The sequence below is a fragment of the Pteronotus mesoamericanus genome, unplaced genomic scaffold (assembly GCF_021234165.1).
Source record: "Pteronotus mesoamericanus isolate MK-2021 breed Mesoamerican mustached bat unplaced genomic scaffold, CSHL_Meso_final contig_55, whole genome shotgun sequence".
Taxonomy (NCBI): Eukaryota; Metazoa; Chordata; class Mammalia; order Chiroptera; family Mormoopidae; genus Pteronotus; species Pteronotus mesoamericanus.
The window spans coordinates 9580475-9600226 of NW_026555198.1; the positions used below are offsets into that span (position 1 = coordinate 9580475).

The 19752-nt window shown below is 35.6% G+C and overlaps 1 protein-coding gene across 4 annotated transcripts in view; it reads left to right on the forward strand.

Annotated features, from left to right (window-relative positions):
- HDAC8 (histone deacetylase 8) overlaps positions 1 to 19752 on the forward strand; it is a 235915-nt gene that overhangs the window by 105232 nt on the left and 110931 nt on the right. The window contains exon 10 of one of the 4 annotated variants that reach the window (XM_054579588.1): positions 2994 to 3713. The exons of the other annotated variants lie outside the window; for them this stretch is intronic. Within the exon in view, the coding sequence (XP_054435563.1) occupies positions 2994 to 3041 (48 nt within the window). The 3' untranslated portion in view covers positions 3042 to 3713. Of the gene's footprint in view, positions 1 to 2993; positions 3714 to 19752 lie in introns of those variants that run through there. 4 annotated transcript variants of the gene reach the window in all.

Genomic DNA, 19752 nt, shown 5'->3' on the forward strand with positions numbered 1-19752 from the left:
TCTTGTTCCAAAATATCCAAGACCTTCTGCCTTTTTTACAAGAGATCTCAAAGGCCAACCAACTTTAATTTCTCAATTAATTACAGAGACTGTGGGAAGGGGTCACCTGTTCACACAAAGAACTCTTTGGAATATATGCGTATTTTCATCCCCTACCTCAAAAAAAGAAGGGGCAGTTTTCTCAATGTATAAGCTGGGTTCTGGTCCATCTTTACAAAGTCCCATAGGCAGTATGTTGCACCTATATTCTTTGGTGGTAGTCCTGGTCTCTGGTTTCTCAATTTTCTTTGAGTAACACAGACTCACCACAAAGACAGGTCTGGTGTTTTTCCAGTGATTAGTAGTAAACAGAGGTTGGGGCAGGACCATCAATTTGTGAACCGTCATTTGACCCCTCACCATTTTCTTTAATCATATGAAATGGGGCTTATGTTTTCCAAAGCAATGATGTCTGTTCTAGTTTTCCCAAAACAGGTTATTAGAAAGCTATCTGCGCCCTGTGAGTGTGCTGATAATCCCCTACCCAGAGGTGTATCCCTTCTCTTCCCACCTACTTCCACACTTGGCAGGAAGCATGTTATCACAGATCAGGATGTGTAGCTGCAGGCCTTAGACTGTGTGACTTTATAATAATGAACCCATACCTGCCTTCCCACTTTCTCAAGCCAATTCCCAAGGTGTAGAGATGATATTTCAGTTATAACATTTTGATTCATGGCAGGTGCAGAAGCTGTGCACTTAGGAGCATTATGTTTTTGAAAGTTACTATTATTTTTTAAAAATTAGAAACAACTTAAACTAATTTCCCTCCAATTTTCTTCTCACCACAGATGAGGTATAATATGTACCTCACAAACAACACTCAATGTGACTAGAATACAAATAGAAGGCAAACTATAATTTGAGACAATTTGCTGGTGGCAGGGTTCATAGAAGTCTTTTTCCTTGACTTACCTTTATTCAGTGTTCGGAAGCTTTATGAAATGTAAAAGTAAGTGAACAAATGTAATCATTGTTATTGTTGTGGGAATATCTCAGACTGCATTATAATTTAAAGCACTGAGACTTGAAAAACTGATCAAGTTTTGTCAAAAAACAGTTTTAAGCATGTACAAGCCTGAGGTGAGAATGTGTTTTGTTCCTAGGAAACAATGCAAATCCATAGATTCATCTGTCTGAAAAGGTTGATAAAATTTTAGTAACAATGAATATTGCTTCTGGCACATGGAGAAGCCATGTACCTCAGTGGGTATGGGCTTGGCCTTATAGACATGTCCTGTCTTTATACTGATATATTCTGTCCAATTAAATGAGATATAATGTACATCAAATGCCTGACCCAGTTCTTGGCACATAACAGCCATCTTTGAAATCTAAACTTTCTCCTTCCTCTTTGCATGTTCCTAACAACTTCTTATAACCAGATATTTGTGGCTTTGTCATTCATAAATTTGTCCAAACCCTTTTTGAATCCCTTCTGTCATACCCTTCTGGTATTAGAGATGTGAGTCATCCAAGAAGGAACAAGGAAAAATATTGAAATGACAGTCTTCCAAGTACAATAAGGTAATATTTTAATAAAAATTGCTAAACACAGACTCTACAGTGTTAAGGCATATATAAGTTTTGTGGCACAATACACATTTGCACACAAATATGCTTCTGGTCCTCTGTAATCGTATCAACAAATGGTAGATCAAAAAAATATTTATCGAGAACCTATTGTGTGCCAAGCACTACACTAGGTATCTTGGAAGATGCAAAGACACCAAGACCTTATCTCCTACCTCAAGCAGCCAGGAAGGTGGGCAGTGTAAGTGCTGGGGGAGTGTGTAGATACGCATATAATTATACTACTGAGCAGAATAAGAACCACAAGACAGTAGGAACAATAGCTATGGAGATGTGCATCAAATATAAACAGGATACAAAGGAGTGTACAAAATACTCTGCCCTCCAGGAGCTGAAAGTATAATTGAGAAATATAGTCACTGACAAGGTCAAGACAGCACAGCAGTCAGCCACCGTCTGGCTGACTCCCTCACTGTCTTCACTCTCAGTCTTGGGCTTTTGTTCGTCTGCCTCCTGAGGTAATTCTCCTCCTCTTCCTCCTCCAAATGTCTTTCCCCACCTCTTTACTGTCTTCCTAGGTCCAGCTTCAAGTCTTATGCCCTCAATAATCCCTTACTTAAATATACCAAAACCCTTTCAGCTCTTTCCTCACATTTATTTGTTAAATGTTTCTTAAGTCATTTAACAAGTATTCATTGGGCCAGAGATCCAGACCTGGATCCAGGGATACAAAGGCTAACAAGATAAACCCAGTGCCCTCAAAAATCCCAGCATCTAATAAAGACAGCAGAATAATGTGCTCAAATCCAGGACAGATGAGGAGCATAGAGGAAATGTTTCATCAAAACTTTGAACTGAATCTTGGAAGCTGACTGGGAGTTCGCCAGGGGAAGAAGTGGGAAAGGCATTCTACACAAAGGGGAACAGATTGGAAAGAACCTGGTGCCTCATGGTTTGATATAATAGTAGAACATAGGGTTTATGAGAGAGAATGGGAAGGATAAAGCCTTGAGTGGATACTGGGGCCAGATAATGAAAACCATTGAATGCGACACTAAAGAGCCTCACTTTTTTCCCCGTGGAAACAGATAAGCATTAGTTTTTAGAAAGCTTACTTGGTAGAGCATGGAAGATAGGTTGCAAAGGAAGACTTGAGAAAGGCAAACCTGCTAAAAAGTTCAGGTACACTCCTGTAACACTTACAGTCTAAACCCTTCATTTGGTCATTCTTGTTTTGGTCATCTGCATTCCCCCTCAATGCCTAGCAAAGTGTTAACCACCTGCCTAGTTGGTATTGATTCACTGAATGAACAGCTGACTCAATGAGCAACTGAATGATATGTGTCTCAATTCACATTAGAAAACCTGTATTTTTAAGATGGAGCAATTGGATACATAATCTTGCCTTTTTTTGGAAACAGTTTAACTCTACTACCACCCATCCTTTACAAGAAGTACCAGATGGATAACCAGCTGTAGGAAATAGACGTATCCATTGGAAAACGCTAGACTGCCAAAGGAAAGGAAGGGACTTGGGAAGGCAAGCCCAGCACAAATACTATTCGATAGAAGTGATTAGCCCTGGCTGGTGTGTCTCAGTGGATTGAGTGCTGGTCTGCAAACCAAAGGGTCGCCGGTTCGATGCCCAGCCAGGTCCCCAGTAGGGGGTACGCAAGAGGCAACCACATATCGACGTTTCTCTACCTCTCTTCCTCCCTCCCTTCCCCACTCTCTAAAAATAAATAAATGTTTTTTTTAAGAAGTAATTAGTGGTGAGATTTCAGTCATAACCCTCATGAAATACAAAACTAATGTTGCCATAAAGCCAGTGGTCCAGGAGTTAGTCCCAGCCCAGGAATTGTGGAGCCAGGTTGGTAAGCCAGGCATGGAATAAGGAAGTAATTCCATCTGGAAGAAGCATTGGGCCCAGCTGGGAAAGCTGAGAGGAATGGAACCTGCCCATATGACTGGCCCAGGTATGTCTACCATAGGGAAAGCCCAAAAGTGGCATGGGTCCCCTAAAAAACACCAGTGCATGGCTAATTTAGCAAATCACCCACTCCATGTAATAAGGCTTATGGGCTATTATATATAAGAATGTTCTGTAACCCAGTAATACTATTTGTATCCTATGTATCTATGGTCTAAAATAGAGAAAGGCCCCATGGTAATGGACAGCAGGGTGGGGACTGACAGAGGGAGCAGGGGTGGGCAGGGCAGGGGAGAGCAACAGGGGAAAATTGGGACAACTCTAATTGAATAATAGAGTGAGGCAGTTGTGTTGTATACTCATATATATGTATATATATACATATGCACAGATATATCAATTATATGTAATACCTAAATCACCACATAGGTTTATAAACAAAATTTAGTGAACAAAAATATTTCCTTAGCCAACTACTTTCAATGGACTGTTAGATAAACTATGCCTCATTCATATGGGGGAATATATGTAGCCATTGAAAAGAATTAACTTCACTTATATATAGATACATGCTGCTAATGTAAAATAATCTTACAGTGAAATCTGTAGATTATATTGACTCTATAGCTTGATTTGGGGAGAATGACATTTTAACAATATTTAATCTTTTAATCCATGAATTTGCTATATCTTTTCATTTACTGAAGTGTTTAATTTCAATTTTTAATTTGTACTTTTCAGCAAACAGATCATGTACGAATTTTGTTGACTTTATTCCTAAGTATTTTCCTAATATTACATGATTTTAATGTTATTATAAGTGGTATTTTTAATTTCAATTTCCAGTCATCGCTAGACTATAGAAATACAATTGATCTTTTTCTAATGATCGTGAATAATGTAACATTGCTGAACTCATTAGCACCAGTATTTTTTTTTATTTCTTAGCATGTTCCATGTATACAAACATGTCATCTGTGAATAAAGAGAGTTTTACTTATTTTTTTATAATTTTCATGATTTTTATTCCTCTTTCTTGCCTTATTACACTGTTTGGGACCTCCAATGCAATGTTGAATAGAACTGATGAGAGTGAACATCCTTGTCTTGTTCCCAGTCACAGGAGGAAAGCACTTAATCTTTCACTATGAAATGTGAAACTGTGATGTTAACTGTAGGGGGTGCTTGTTTTGTAAATTTTTTTTGTTAGATTGAGAAAATTTCCTTCTATTCCTAATTTACTGAGAATTATTCTTAAAAATGAGTGTTGGGTTTTGTCGTCTATTGAAATGATCTTATGGTGTCCTCTTATTCTGTTATGTAGTAAATTATATTAATTGTTGCTTTATTTTAATATTAAACTAACCTTGAATTCCTGGGATAAACCCAACTTGGCCATGGTATATTATCCTCTTTATATATTGCTGGATTTAGTTTGCTGAAATTTTGTCGAGAAATTGTGTGTCTGTATTTGCGAGGGATGTTGACCTATTGTTGTCTTTCCTTGTAACATCTTTGTCTGGTTTTACAATCAGGGCAATGCTGATCTTATAAAATGACTTGGGAAGTATCCCTGCCTCCTGTATTTTCTGAAGGACTTTATGTAAAACTGATACTATGTCTTACTTAAATGTTTGATAGAATTCATTTGAGCATGGGGTAAAAACATTTGAGTGTGGAGTTTTCTTCATGGGAAGATTTTAAATTATGAATTCTGTTTCTTTAATAGTTATATGGCTATTCAGATATTCTTTTTCTTCTTGCTTCCATGTTGGTAATTTGTCTTCAAGGAATTTACCAATTCATTCATAATATTCCCTTATCGTTCTTTTAATGTCTATAGGACCTGTAGTGAGATCCAGTCTGTCTTTACTAGTATTGCTAATTTCTGTCCTTTTGATCATTTTTAGCTTGTGGTTTATCAGTTTTATTGAACTGTAGTTTTTTCCCCGAAGAACCAGCTTTTAGTTTCATTGACTTTTTCTCTTTTCTTTTATTATTTCTGCTCGTCTTTGTTATTTCCTTGTATTGATTTTTAGTTCTTTGTCTAGTTTCTTATGATAGAAGCTCAGTTCATTGATTTTAAATGTTTCCTCTTTTCTAATATAAATATTTTATGCTATAAATCTTCATCTAAGCACCGCTTTAGCTGTATCCCACAAATTTTGATATCTTGTCATTTGTATTTGGTTCAAAATATTTTCTAATTTTCTTCTTTGACTAATGGGTTGTTTAAAAGCATGGGGTTTTAAAATTAAGTTTCAAATATTTGATGACTTTCCAGATATTTTTCTATTTAAATTAATTTTAATTTAATTTTTTGTGCTTAGGTAATGTACTTTGCATAAATTTAGTACTTTTATACTTACTGAAATTTGTTTTCTGACTCAATGGATGATTTGTCTTGGTGATGTTTCATATACAATTTGCAAAGAATGTGTATTTTGCTGTTATTGGATACTATTTTCTATCATTATTAATTAGGTCAGATAGGTTAAGAGTGTTGTTTATGTCTTCTATATCTCTGATTTTCCGTGTGCTTGTTCTGTTGATTGCAGAGAGAATTGAAATTTCCAACCATAATTTTGGATTTGGCTGTTTTTCTTTTTAGTTGTGTCATTTTGGGTTTCATGTAGTTCTGAAGCTTTGTTACTAGATGTATATATTTTTAGGGTTGTTACATGTTCTTGATGAATTGACCCTTTATTATTATGAAATATCTCTCTTTATCTCTGGTAATATTCCTTGTTATGAAGTCTACTATGCTTGGTTTTAGTGTTGTCACAGCTACTTCCATATGATTATTATTTCTGTGGTATACCTATCTCTTTCTGTCCTTTTACTTTTAACCTATTCATATCTTCATATTTAAATTATTTTTCTTATAGACAGCATATAGTTGGGTCTTGATTTTTTATCCATTTTGATAATCTTTGCCTTTTTGTCAGGGTTCCTAGACCACTGACAAAATGTTTATATGTTTAGGTTTAAATCCATCTTTCTATGAGTCGCATATATTCTTTGTTCCTTTCTTTTATTTTCCTGCACTCTTTTGAATTAAATAAATATTTGTTAGGATTTCTCTAATCTCTTTTATTTGCTTTTTAGCTATAACTTTTTTGGTGGTTGCTCTGGGGTTTAGAATATGCATTTTTAACTTATCATAGTCTACCTTCAAATACTGTTATACTACCTCATGTACAATATAGCAACTTTATGGCAATGTTCTACTTTTCCCTTTTCCTTCCTTTGTGCTATTGTAGTCAGATATTTTACTCTTGCATATGTTATAAATTCCATGATATATTTACTATCCTGCTTTAAAGAGTCAATTCTATTTTTCTAATTTTTAAGTATCAATTTAAAGTAAGAATAATAAATCCAGTGTGTGTTAACACAAATAATGTGTTGCGATAAAAAAATAACTGTATTTTCCAAGACAAAAAGAAATTTCATGAGAGGAAAACATTGCTATACATTTGTGCACATCTGTAACATCTGGCTATAATATATGACAGTGTATTTCTCATACCTGCTTCTACTTTCAGTGTGTTTTGATGCTGTTTTTGTTAAAGTATATGAAGAAAGTTCAGATTCCTGTGGATATATAGGTGAACAAGGATGGAGTATTTTAATAAGCTTTTCCAATAATTATGGACATTCTTTGATACTACACAAAAATTCTACAAATGACAGTTTCTTAAAGGTTAATGCTGGTAGAATCTGAAACCATATCAATGACCTTTTCCTATACTATTACATTAAAATTCAGTCATCTTATACTTTGAATGGATACTTGGCCCATCTTATACGTATTGATTTTTTGGAAGATATTGGTTCATTACGTTATGCAAATATTACAAATGTTGAAACATTTTATACAATATCAAAAATTACATTAACTGGTATCACTGTTGACCTAATTGGAACAAAGCTTAAGTTTTGAGAAGCTGTCAAGCTTACAGTGGCAGAATGTTTTTCAAAATTCTAATTTTCTCTCCAAAACATGAATATTATCAATGGCAACAAGTAATGTCAGTGTTTATCCTAAAGTGATAGGCTTACTTCACTTTTGAGAAAATGTCTGCCAAGTACCCAAGTATTTAATCATGTTTTTTTCATCAGTTGTTCTTTCAGGCAAAAATGGTATTCCATGAAAAGTAGCTACTTAAGCCACAAATTAGATGTGCTTTTCCTCAAGACAACTACCATAGTATAGTTTATAACAGAAGCAACTTCTGCGTATCTCCTATTTTGTCACACAATATTAAATCCAGGATCAAGATTTAATAGCTTTTACTGCTTCACCAAGGACATTCTTAAATAAAATTGGAATTTTTATTTATTTATTTATTTATTTATTTTATTGTGAGTACATGACAGTAAAAAAAAAAAATAACTGCTGGTGTACTTTGGTGCTACTGCCTTAATTTGTACCTTGGTGCCAGCAGTATTACCCACCATTGCTTTTGGACCTCCGTGCAAATATAAACCAAGTTGCTCCAGGATAAACCATGAGATTCAAACAAGTTATTCAGCATTTTCAATATTTTAGTACTGCTTGTGTTTGTTGCCAACCATACACATAAAAAAGTTTTCTTCAAAGATTAGCTAGTGCTGATACCACATGACTACAAGCAAAACAGCAAGTCCAGCCACATTGGTAGACTTGGCTGTTTGTAAAGTGAAAGTACAATTCTGCAAGTGAAATAACAACTAAGTCTTCCATGTTTAGAGCTAAATGTTTAAATAACCAAGTTACTTTACCACTGAAAAGACACAAAGTTGTGAGTTATTTTACTAACTTTTCATCCAGTAGGCATTGAGCAATGTATATTTTCCAAGGCTTTATTGGTCTTGAGGCTATGATGTGCATTTCTCCAGCCCATGCAGTGCAATAGCTTATGCATAAAATGCTTCAGTGACTTTTTCATTTCTATTTTGAAAAGCTCTAATAATTTTTGGGTTTTGATAAGCTCATCATGTCCACATTTAAAATATTCAGTTTTCCTTTAACTATCAATGAATGGTCTGAAAATGATGCCACCACTTAAATAGCAAATTATCTTGAAACTGTGAAAATATCCCATACATAAGACCCTAGAAGGTAAATTAATGACATATATAAAGATAGTTTTAATCATATTTTTCGGTCTTAAAATTTCACCATGTCTTTGAAGTAAATGGCTTCCTTTCATGAGTCAGAGCCCTCACTAGTACTTCAGCTTCATCTTTTTCAGCTTCTTTAAACAGAGGTTCCAGCTCTGGTTTGACAAAGCCAGTTTTCTGGCATCCTTTTATTAAGTCCTCAATCAATTCCTATTATGTTTCTATCTATGTAAAGGTAAAATTCTGGAATTTCAAAAATAATACAGTTCTAGTGATTACATCAGGTATAACTAAGGATACCTTCTCCATGGCCCTATTGTGGCTAGGGTGTCCAAGTACAGGTCATGATGTCAATACTTCAGAGGAGAGAACTAAGAAGCCTAAAGGAAGGGGCAAAGAGATTTAGAGCCCAACCAGGCAAGAGGTCTCATAGTAGTGGCATCTGCTGCAGGGGCCCCCATAGTAGGAGGTACAGACAGGCTAGATAGCTGCTCATACCAGTCAAGGGATGCAATGCTCAAATTAGAATGCACCAGCTATGTCCATTTCTGGACCATGACCCCTGTATCCCCAGCTAGGCTATGCCACCTTTGGCTGGAATGCATTGTACCCCTTACTCTGCCACCAGCCTGATAGCCTGCCTCACTCCTCCATGGCCTTTCATGGCATTTCTTTGCAGTCAGCCACTAAGGGCTGCTCCCAACCTGACCTGAAATGATCATTTAAAGAAATTAAAAGATGAGTTTAAAAATATCTTTTACATTTACTCATACATTTACCTTTTCCAGCATTTTTCAATCCTTTGTGCAGATCCAGGTTTCTATCTGGTAAAAGTTACATTCGCCTAAAGAACTTTAGTTAATTTTTCTTATAATATAGGTCTCCTAGCAACAAATTAAGTTTTTGTTTGAAAAGTATTTTTCCTTAAAGGTTGAAGGATATTTTCACTGGGTATAGAGTTCTAGGTTGATAATTTTTTCTTTCAGAATTTTAAAGTTGTTTTCCATTCCTTTGTTTTCTTGCTTGCACATTTCCTCCTGAGAAGTTCATTAACAATCTTATCTTTGTTTCTTTGGATGATACATGCTCCCCCCACTTTGGGGGGGCTGTTTTTAACTTTTCTCTTTGTGACTAGTTTTCAGCAGCTTGATTACAGTTCTCCCTGGTGTGGTTTTTGTGTTTATCGCGTTTACAGCTTCTAGGATCTAAGGATTTATAGTTTTCATTAAATTTGGAAATATTTCAGCTATTATTTCTCTTCTGTCCTTCTTTTCTCTACTTCTAATTCCAGTTAAACTTATGTTAGACCAGTTTTATTATCCCATAGGTCACTGCAATACTTTAAATGTTTTTAGTCTTTTATTTCTCTCTGTGATTCATTTTGGAGAGTTTCTGTTGCTTTGCTTCCAAGTTCATTGATCTTTTCTTCTGCAGTTTATAACTGCTATCAATTTTATCCAGTGAGATTTTCCTTTCAAATATTTTATTTTTCACATCTAAAGTTTCTATTTTAAAAACTATTTTTCACTAAAATAAAATATTTTAAGAAAAGATAACCAGGGAAAAATCTTCCATTTCTCTGATCATTGTGTTCATTTTTTCTTTACATCCTTCAACATATTGAGCATATTTATAATAGCCCTGTTTCAAGATTCTTGTCTATTAACAGAGATAATAGTATCTCTGCCATTTCTGAACCTGTTTCTGTTGACTGATTTTTCTTCAGGTTAGATCACATTTTTCTGCTTCCCTGTATGTTTAGTTATTTTAAAAATTGAATATCTAACATTGTGAATATTACATTTTTGGGTGCTGGATATCTTTGTATTAATTTAGACAGAACTGTATTTTTTTCTGCTAGACAAGTTACTGCGAATCAATTTGATCCTTTTAAGGTTCATTTTTAAGTTCATTTACAGTAGGTCTTGAGTAATATTTACTCTTGGGCTAATTTAGCCTATTTAGAAGGCACTGTCCCTCTGAAGTCTCTACTGATGCCCCACATAGTCAGTGAGGTCTCTCTACTTTGGCTCTGTGTGACCTCTACAAAGTGTCCATCTTATAACTCCTCATTAACTATTTCCCTGGAAGATTTCCTAGACTATCTTTGTAACGTTTTACCCTATATGTGTTCAGATTGGTATTCATCAAAAAACTCAAGGGAATCTCTATCATATTTCTAGAACTTGTTTTAGCTTAGCTTCACTCCACAATTTGTAACTACCTTGGCCTCTCTGAACTCCAGTCCCTGTCTCCTCTATTCAGAGATTGCCAAGCTCTGTTTGGATTCCCCTACCCCTGTACCATGGTCCGGGGATTACCTCCAGGTAGAAACCTGGCATGATGACAGCACTCACCCTATTTGTATTCCTGTTCTCTCAGATCATTCTCTTGTATTCCATATTGTCCAGTGTCTAAAAATGTGTTTTCTATATTTTATCAGTTTTCTAATTGTTCCTAAAGAGAAAATAAGTCCACATCCTCTTTTCCCTCATACAGAAATAGAAATCCTTTACTTATCTGCTTTTAATTTTCTTATGCCTACATTTTTTACGGATATTTTTACTGAATATAAAATTCTACTTTGACTTTTCTTATCCTCTTTGTCTCTATCATTTCTGATGGAAAGCCAGACTTGTTTCCAATCATTGTTTCCCTCTGTACAATTTGTTTTTATTCTTCCCCTGGCTGCCTTTACAAACTTATGTCTGCTTTTCAGAACTTTGACCATGAAGTATCTCAGTGTACTTTTTTTGTATTTATCCTGTTTGACATTCCCAGAGTTCCTAAATCTGTGAGTTGAAGTTTTGGATATAATTTGGAAAATTATCAGCTGGAATTTCTTCACATTTGTTTTTGCCCTATTTTTTCTGTTCTATATTTTTGGGAGTTGAGTTGGATGGATTGACACTGTCCTACAAGTCACTGAAGCTCTCATCATTTTTTCCAATATTTTTTTCTCTATACTTCAATTTGCTTCATTTTCATTGACCTGTTTTGAAGTTTACTAATTCTTTCTTCTTTAGTATCAATCTGATATTAACCCCATCCAACAAATTTTTTATCCCATCCAATTTTTTTTAAACTTCTCATTTTGAAATGGTTTTGCAGATCCTTGCTTTCAAAGAGGTTCCATGTACTCTTCACTCATTTTCCCCCAATTGTAACATGTTATATAACTATAATACAGTATTAAAACCAGGAAATTAACAATGGTACAATCTACAGACCTTATTCAGATATCACCAGTTTTACATGCACTCCTTCATGTGTGTGTGTATGTGTATTTAATCCTATGCAATTTTATCACAAGTATAGATTGATATAAGCACTACCACACTCAGGATACCAAACTGTTCTATCACCACAAAGACCTCTCTCATGCCACTCTTTTATGATCACACCTGCCCTCTTCTCTTCTCCTACACCATCTATGATCATTTCAGCCACTAATCTATTCTTTATGTCCAAGGTTTTTTACTTAGATTATGTGATATAAATGGAATCAGGCAGTATGTAGGCTTCTGAGATTCACTTTTTGACCCAGCTTAAATACCTTGAGATCCATCCAAGTTGTTCAATGCATCAACAATTCATTTTGTTGTTGTTGTTGCTGAATAATATTCCATAGTATAGATGTTCCATAGTTTGCTTAACCATTCATCCATTGAAGAACATTTGGGTAGTTTCCAATTTTAGGCTACTAAAATTAAACATTCATGTAGTTTTTGTGTGGCTGTAAGTTTTCATAGCTCTGGGATCAATGCCCAGTAATGCAATTGCTGGATCACAGTATAGGTAAGTATAGGTTTACTTTTTTAAGAAACCTTCTCATGCTTTCTTTTTATTACTAGTATAGTAAATAGAATGTCCTGTCTTTTCATAGTAAATCTTTTCCATCATTTTTATTTCAATTCCTCTGTATTATTATATTTAAAATGACTTTCTTGTAGACAAAATATATTTGGGTTGAGTTTTTTAATGCATTCTGCAAATCTCTTTTAATTGGCATGCTTAATGCCTTTAACTAATATATTAGGGCTTATGTCTGCCTTTTTTAAGTTCTCTTTTTCCCTCCTACCTTCCTGGGGATTTCTTGGACATTTTTTATGAATTCCATTTTATTTATCTATTTTGTAGTACTTTGAGTGTATCGCTCGCTTCATATAGATTTTTTAGTGCTTGCTTTACATATTTGACCACATATATATAATTTACCACAGTCTGTTCATATCAACATTTTGCCACCTTAAGTGAACTATAGAAACCTAACCTGACTTTATGTATTCTTACCTTTCTCTCTAATATAATATCTTAAAATTTCCTCAACATACATTGAGAATGGTATCAATGTTGAGTTTTTTTCTTTTTTTCTTAAGATTTTATTTATTTAATTTTTAAAGAGGGGAAGGGAGAAAGAGAGGGAGAGAAACATCAATCTGTGGTGGCCTCTCATGCACCCCCTACTGGGGACCTGGCCCACAACCCAGGCATGTGCCGCGACTGGGAATCGAACTGGAGATGCTTTGGTTCACAGACCAGCATTCAATCCACTGAGCCACACCAGCCACAGCAGTGTTAAGAGTTTTTGCTTCAACCATCGAACATAATTTTTAAAATTAAAAAGGAATGGGGAAGTCTTCTGTATTTACCAAAGTTTTACTTTTTCTGTTACCCTTTTTTCCTTCTTGATGCTCTAAGATTTCTTTTATTTATTTTTCTATTTGGAGAACTTCCTTTGACCATTTTTTGGGGGACATCTCAAGAAGACAAATTCTCTTTGTTTTCCTTCTGCCTTCATTTCTCTTTCCTTCTTGATTTCTCTTTTACCTTATGGCCTCCATGGTTTCTGATGAGAAATCTACTCTTATTCAAATCATTGTTATTGTTCCCATATTAGTGCAAATGTAAAATGATGCATCATTTCTCTCTACCTGCTTTTAAGTTTTATTAAAAAAATTTTTGTTTAATCCTCACCTGAAAATATGTTTAAGAGCTAGAGGAGAGGATGGGCGGGGAGAGGGAGAGACACTGACATGAGAGAGAAGTTCCAATTGGTTCCCTCCCATTCCTGCCCTGTCTGGGGATCGAACCCGCAACCTAAGTATGTGCCCTGACCAGGGATCAAACTTGCAACCTTTTGGTTTACGGGACAGTGCTCTAACCTAATGAGCCACCAGGCCAGGGCTACTTTTATGGTTGTTATTTTTTGTCTTTATTTTTCAGATACTTGATTATTATATGACTTGGAGTAGATTTCTTTGGGTTTTTCCTGTTTGAATTCATTTAGGCTCTTGAATTTGTAGTAGTGTCTTTTACCAAATTAGAGTAAAAGACAATACTTCTTTCAGCCATACTTTCAGCCATTATTTCTTTAAATATTTTTTTCAATGCCACCTTGTTTATCTTCTCTTTCTTGGACTCTGCTGACACAAATATTTGATCTTTTTTTCTTGTCCTACAGGACCCTAATTCTCTGTTCATTATTTTTCAGTCATTTTGTTTTTGTTCAGATGGGGTAATTTTTATTGTTCTATTTTTCAAATTCACTGATTCTTTTAAAAAATACTTATTAGTTGTTTTTTTTCACTGATTATTTTCTCTGTCATCTCCATTCTTCTATTAAGCCCATTCAGTATGTTTTCTATTTTGGTTATTATATTGTATTTTTCAGTTCTAAAATTTCCATTCTTTATGTTTTCCATTTCTTTGTTGATAGTTTCTGATTTTTCATTTTTTTCATATCATGCTTGTAATTGCTTCTTGAAATATTTTTTATGATGGCTGCCTTAATGCTTGTCAGATAATTCTAACATATATGTCATCTGGGTGTTAACATCTGTTGTCTTTTCTCATTCAAGTTGAGATGTTCCTGTTTCTTTGTATCATGACTGAATTTGTATCTTAACCTGGAGACTGGATCTTATATTATGAGACTCTGGCAACTCTGTGCTCTGAATCCTCAGGCTAATAAGCCTGCAGATTTCTTCTTGAGCTCTACCACACACAACACAAAATATAAATAACTATGACATCCAGTGTAGTTCCCTTCTTTCAAGGGTGGAATTCCCTCTACTTCCTGCCTGTTTTTTGGATTCTTTCTAATACCTTCAATTTATCATGATAGTTAGTTTGATGGAAGCTCTTCTGTCATTATCAAATCCAAAAGTCAGGATTTACTTTTCACTGTATGCCTTTTGACACATACTTGTATGCCTGACTACTTTAAAAATGTAAATCAATTTTTGAAATTAACATTAAAAATTAATGAATGTTTTTATCAGACAGACCTACTTTCATTGACCAGCTCCAGGGAGTTATCATAATGACAATATACAGTAGACAAGTTGAGCAAATTATTAAAACAGTCTTTGCCTAAATTTCCTCACTATAAAATGAGTATCATTATAAGGATCAAATGTATTAGTCTAGGTAACATGCTCATAAGTAGCTGGAATATATAAATAATATCTATAAATATATAAGTAATATAAATTAAATTTTAGATATTATTATTAATGTCTGAAATATTGGTAAAACTCCTCACAGGCAGGGATCTGTTCCTTCTTAGTCCCTCAATGCTGAGAATTTGGTGCCCAGCAAGGGCCTAATAATTTTCTTTTTTAAATGAACATAGTCCTGCTATATTGGATGTTATGCAGATTAAGCCTAACAGTCCTTGCTGATGCTGAGACTCACAAAACAAAATATGGAAAACATATCTAAATGAAATATTATCATTTTATGTGAACAAATGTGAGTATGAGTGATCACAAATATTAGAAATTTTCTATTTTAATTTTATATTTAGATAAGCTGACAGTACAAGACATTCAGCAGACTATGCTCCTATTATAGAAAGGCTTCATAGAGGTAGGATTTAGGAACCCTTTGAATGGGAAAAGAACTTAACATTCATCGAGTACTTTTTATACCCTATGCAAGTATATACATATGCTAGGTCCTTTATATACATTATCTCATTTATGTTTCTTAGCAACCCTGGAAGGTAGGCATTATCCCCATTTACCTATGAAAAAAGTAAGACTCAGAAAGTAATTTGGCCAGGATTAAAATAGCAGAGCCAGTAAAATAGCAGCACCAAGATTGAAACTCAAATTTTTCAAATTTCTGGGCTTATCCTCGCCCCCCCCCCCCGCTACTTTCAGTGATAAGACCCAGGGTTTTAGTATAAAGAATGCATAGGAGAAAAATAAACATTGTTAAGCATCTACTGCTGGCCACACAATGTGGCACATGCATTATTTTATTTTGTTCTGAAAGTCTTATTTTATCAAATTCTCCCAATAACCCTATGAAAAGAAAGAAAACTAATATTAGTTAAGTACCTGCTGTGTGCCTGACACTTGCATGGGGTTTATATAAATTACCTCCTATGATTTCTGACAGCCCAGTCAAACCTGTTGTCTCCACAGTTACGAAAAACCTGAACTGAGTTTCCACGACACTTGCCTGATTCCCAAGACAACACTAAAGAACACACTCCAGGACACATACTTCTACTAAGCATTTTGTAGATCATTCATTCCACAAAACATAACTTTCTAAAGTACAGTCCAGACAACCAAAGGTGTCTCCATACTAGTGGCTTTTTAATATTTGGAGTGGCCATGGACCCTTTTGAAAATCTGATGCTCCCTCCTCTCAGTTAAATGCTGACAGCACTTAGCAATTTCCTAAAGCCCATCAATGGACTCTTTGTTTAAATCAAACAAACAGAAACCTCTAAAGAACAAAAATAAATCTTAAGAAACAAGAAAGCTTATTCTTCAATTATTGAGTTTTACAAATCCTTTAGAACACTAAAATCTATATTTGTATGGTCTATTATGTTTCACAAATATGTTTCTCTTTTGGTTTTTTTAGCCTCAGCACTGTTGACTTTCCTGGTGGTATAATTCTTTGTTGTAGGGGGACTATCCTATGTTTTATAGGATGCTGAGCAACATCTCTGCCCTCTACTCACTAGATGCCAGTAGCACACTCCCTGTGCCTCTTCCCATTTTGACAACCAAGAATTTACCCAGACATTGCTGAGTGTCCCCTTGGGGGAGGCAAAATTGAGAAGCACTGGTTTGTAGTAATTGCAGTCGTCACTCCTGAGTCACTCACAGCATAAAGGGCCTAAGAACCAGACTTTTAAAAAGTATATCCTTTTCTTGCTTGATTAAGGTCTCCCACAATACTTCTCAACTGGGTTGAACAAGATGATTCATCTCAACAATTAAATTGCTGGCTGAAGCTGTAAAGTTTTTCTTACATAAGGGACCAAAAAGAAAGTTCATACAGCTCCCCCCCTGCTTTATTAAGTGATTGATTTTTCAAGTCATTCACTCATTCGAAGAATATATATTAAATGCTAATAATGTTGCAGACACTGTACCAAGTGCCAGGGCTACAGTGGTGAACAGTGTATTTAGATGCGGCTCCTGCATCATGAAATGTACAATCCAGTTAGAAAGATAGACTACAGAACATATAAACATTGATTGAACATGATTCTAAACTGTGATAAGTATCATGGTGGAAGTACACAGAGTGCTGAGGTAGAGACTAACAGGGATTTAGAAAGCCTTTCTGAAGATGTGATATTTAAGGCTAGAAATTGAAGGGTAAGAAGAAAATACCCATATTAAAAAAAAAAAAAAAAACTAGAGGGCAAGTGTCCCAGGCAGAGTAGGCAACCATGTGCAAAGACCCTGAAGCGAGAGAGAGCTTGGTGTATTCTGGGCACTGAAAGAGGACCACTGTAATTAGTGCTAGTGAATAAAGGGTAAGGAGTGTGAGCTGGAATAGGCAGGGCCCGATAGGCCATGGGAAGGAGTTGGATCTTATTCTTATTAGACTAGGGAGACACTGAAGGCTTTTAACCAGGACACGTATCATGATTTGATGCACATTTTAAAATTACTCTGGCTTTTGTGTGGAGTAGGGAGTGGGTAGCAAGTGTGGAAGTATAGAGACAAATAAGAGGCCAATGCCAGTTGAGAGATGACGGCGGTAGTGGTGGAGATGGAAAAAATGACATTTTAGAGATAGAATGGACATAATAAGCTAATAAATTAGATGTAGAGGGTGAGAGAAACGGAAGAATCACTGTTTGTACTCAAACTTGTAGGTACACAGTAGCAGGATTTATTGAATTGGGACAACCAGCTTGGTAAAAAAAAAAAAAAAAAAGAGAGAGAGACAGTTTTTTTCCTGGCCAACTAAGCCACAAATGTTGTGGATACCTAACTAGTTATTCGGTGAACAGGGAAGCTATTTAGTTCAACTAAGATTTATTAAGCACCTACTGTATGCTGGGCATGATGCTAAATGCTAAGGGACAAAGAAGTAAAAAACATGTCCCTTTGCTCAACAAGGTTACAGCCCAGCGTGGAGACAAACATAAACAGACAACTTCAGTTGGGTTTGTTAAGTGTTTAGAGGCATGCACGGGGTCTGTAATGTCACAGAAGAAAGCCAATTAGTCTGACTTGGGCAGGAGTGTGGGGGTCAGGCATGGTATCCTGAAAATGATTCCCAAGCCAAGGTATGAGCTGAGTATTAGCCAGCCATATAATCATGTGAAAGCATAGGAGGTTAAGGAAACAGCAGTAGGAAGGCACACAGCTGTGAAATAGCATGACACTTTTAGGAAATTATAAGCAACGCAATATTATCAGAACATAAACTTGAACACAGGGAATGGGAGATGAGACCAGATACATACTATTGACAATAGCTAACAATTAATGAGCACTTATTATATGCCAGATATAGATATGTCATGAAATTCTCAATTACAATCCTCACAATTTTAACACAAATAGGGAAACTGAGACAGAAGATTGGGTACCTTGCCCAAAGTTGCACACTGCCAGGGCTGAAATTCAAACCAAGCTGTTTAAGTCCAGAGCCCATGCCTATAACTACAGAATGTTCTAAATATCATTCTGAAGAACTGAGAATGTACCCATCGGCAGTGACGTGTTCAGATCTGTGTTTTGATGAGATGACTCAGGATAAGTTGGAGAGAGGCCAGGGAGTGCCCTGACAGGTATGGCTCAGTTGGTTGGGTGTCATCCTGGAAAGCCAAAGGTCACTGGTTCAATTCCCGGTCAGGGCACATGCCTGGGTTGCAGGCCTGGTCCCCAGCTGGAGGCATACGAGAGGCAACCGATCAGTGTTTCTCTCACACATTGATGTTTATTTCCCTCTCTTTCTCTTTCCCTCCTTTCTCTAAAATAATTACATAAAATGTATTTAAAAAGAGAGAGAGGCTAGGGTAGAAACTGCCACAATAGATCAGGCAAGTGATGAAGAAAACTTAAAGTAGGGAATGGAGACAAGAAAAAGATACATGAAATTTTTAGGAGACAGAACTAGCACAACTTGGTGATTAGTTGGATTCTAAGAGTAAAGGAGAAATCTACGGTGTCACTATGGATTCTGCTTTGGATGAATGGATGATGTTCCAGTATGATGAATACAGGATGAAAAGCAGTACAAGTGAACCATTTTTCACATTGCCAATGGAACACCCAAGTGGATCTGACCAAAATGCAATCAGATATGAGTCTTAAGTTCAGGGGGTAAGTCATGACTGAATATAGAGCTGAATAAAACCATTAGTGTAACATGAGATTACATGTGGAGAGTGTGTAAGAAAAGAAACCCTAAGGCCAATGAGGGAATCTTGGAAAACTTCAGTGTTTTAAGGGACCAGCAAAAATGAGCTCATAAAGGAGACTGAAAAGGTATGTTAAGGATAAAGCGTTATAGCAGTGATTAAAATCATGGACTCTGGACTCAGTCTATGTGATTTTATATCCTCAGTCTCTGCCACTTACCAGCTGTGTGACTGTGGGCAACTTCACCTCTCAAAGCCTCAATTGTTGCAGGATTAAATGTACACAAAATAAATATAAAACCTTTAGAACAGTCCCTGATAAACACACAGTATGTGTTAGCTAATACTTACAGGAAAAAAAAAAAAACAGGATCACTGAAACCAGAAGTAGAAAGTTTTAAAAATGGAGAGAATTCTGAGATGTGCCAGATGCAGATCAGAAGTCCAATAAACTAAGAACTTGCAAGTATGAATTAGCTTTGCCAAAATGGAGGCTATTGGAGGC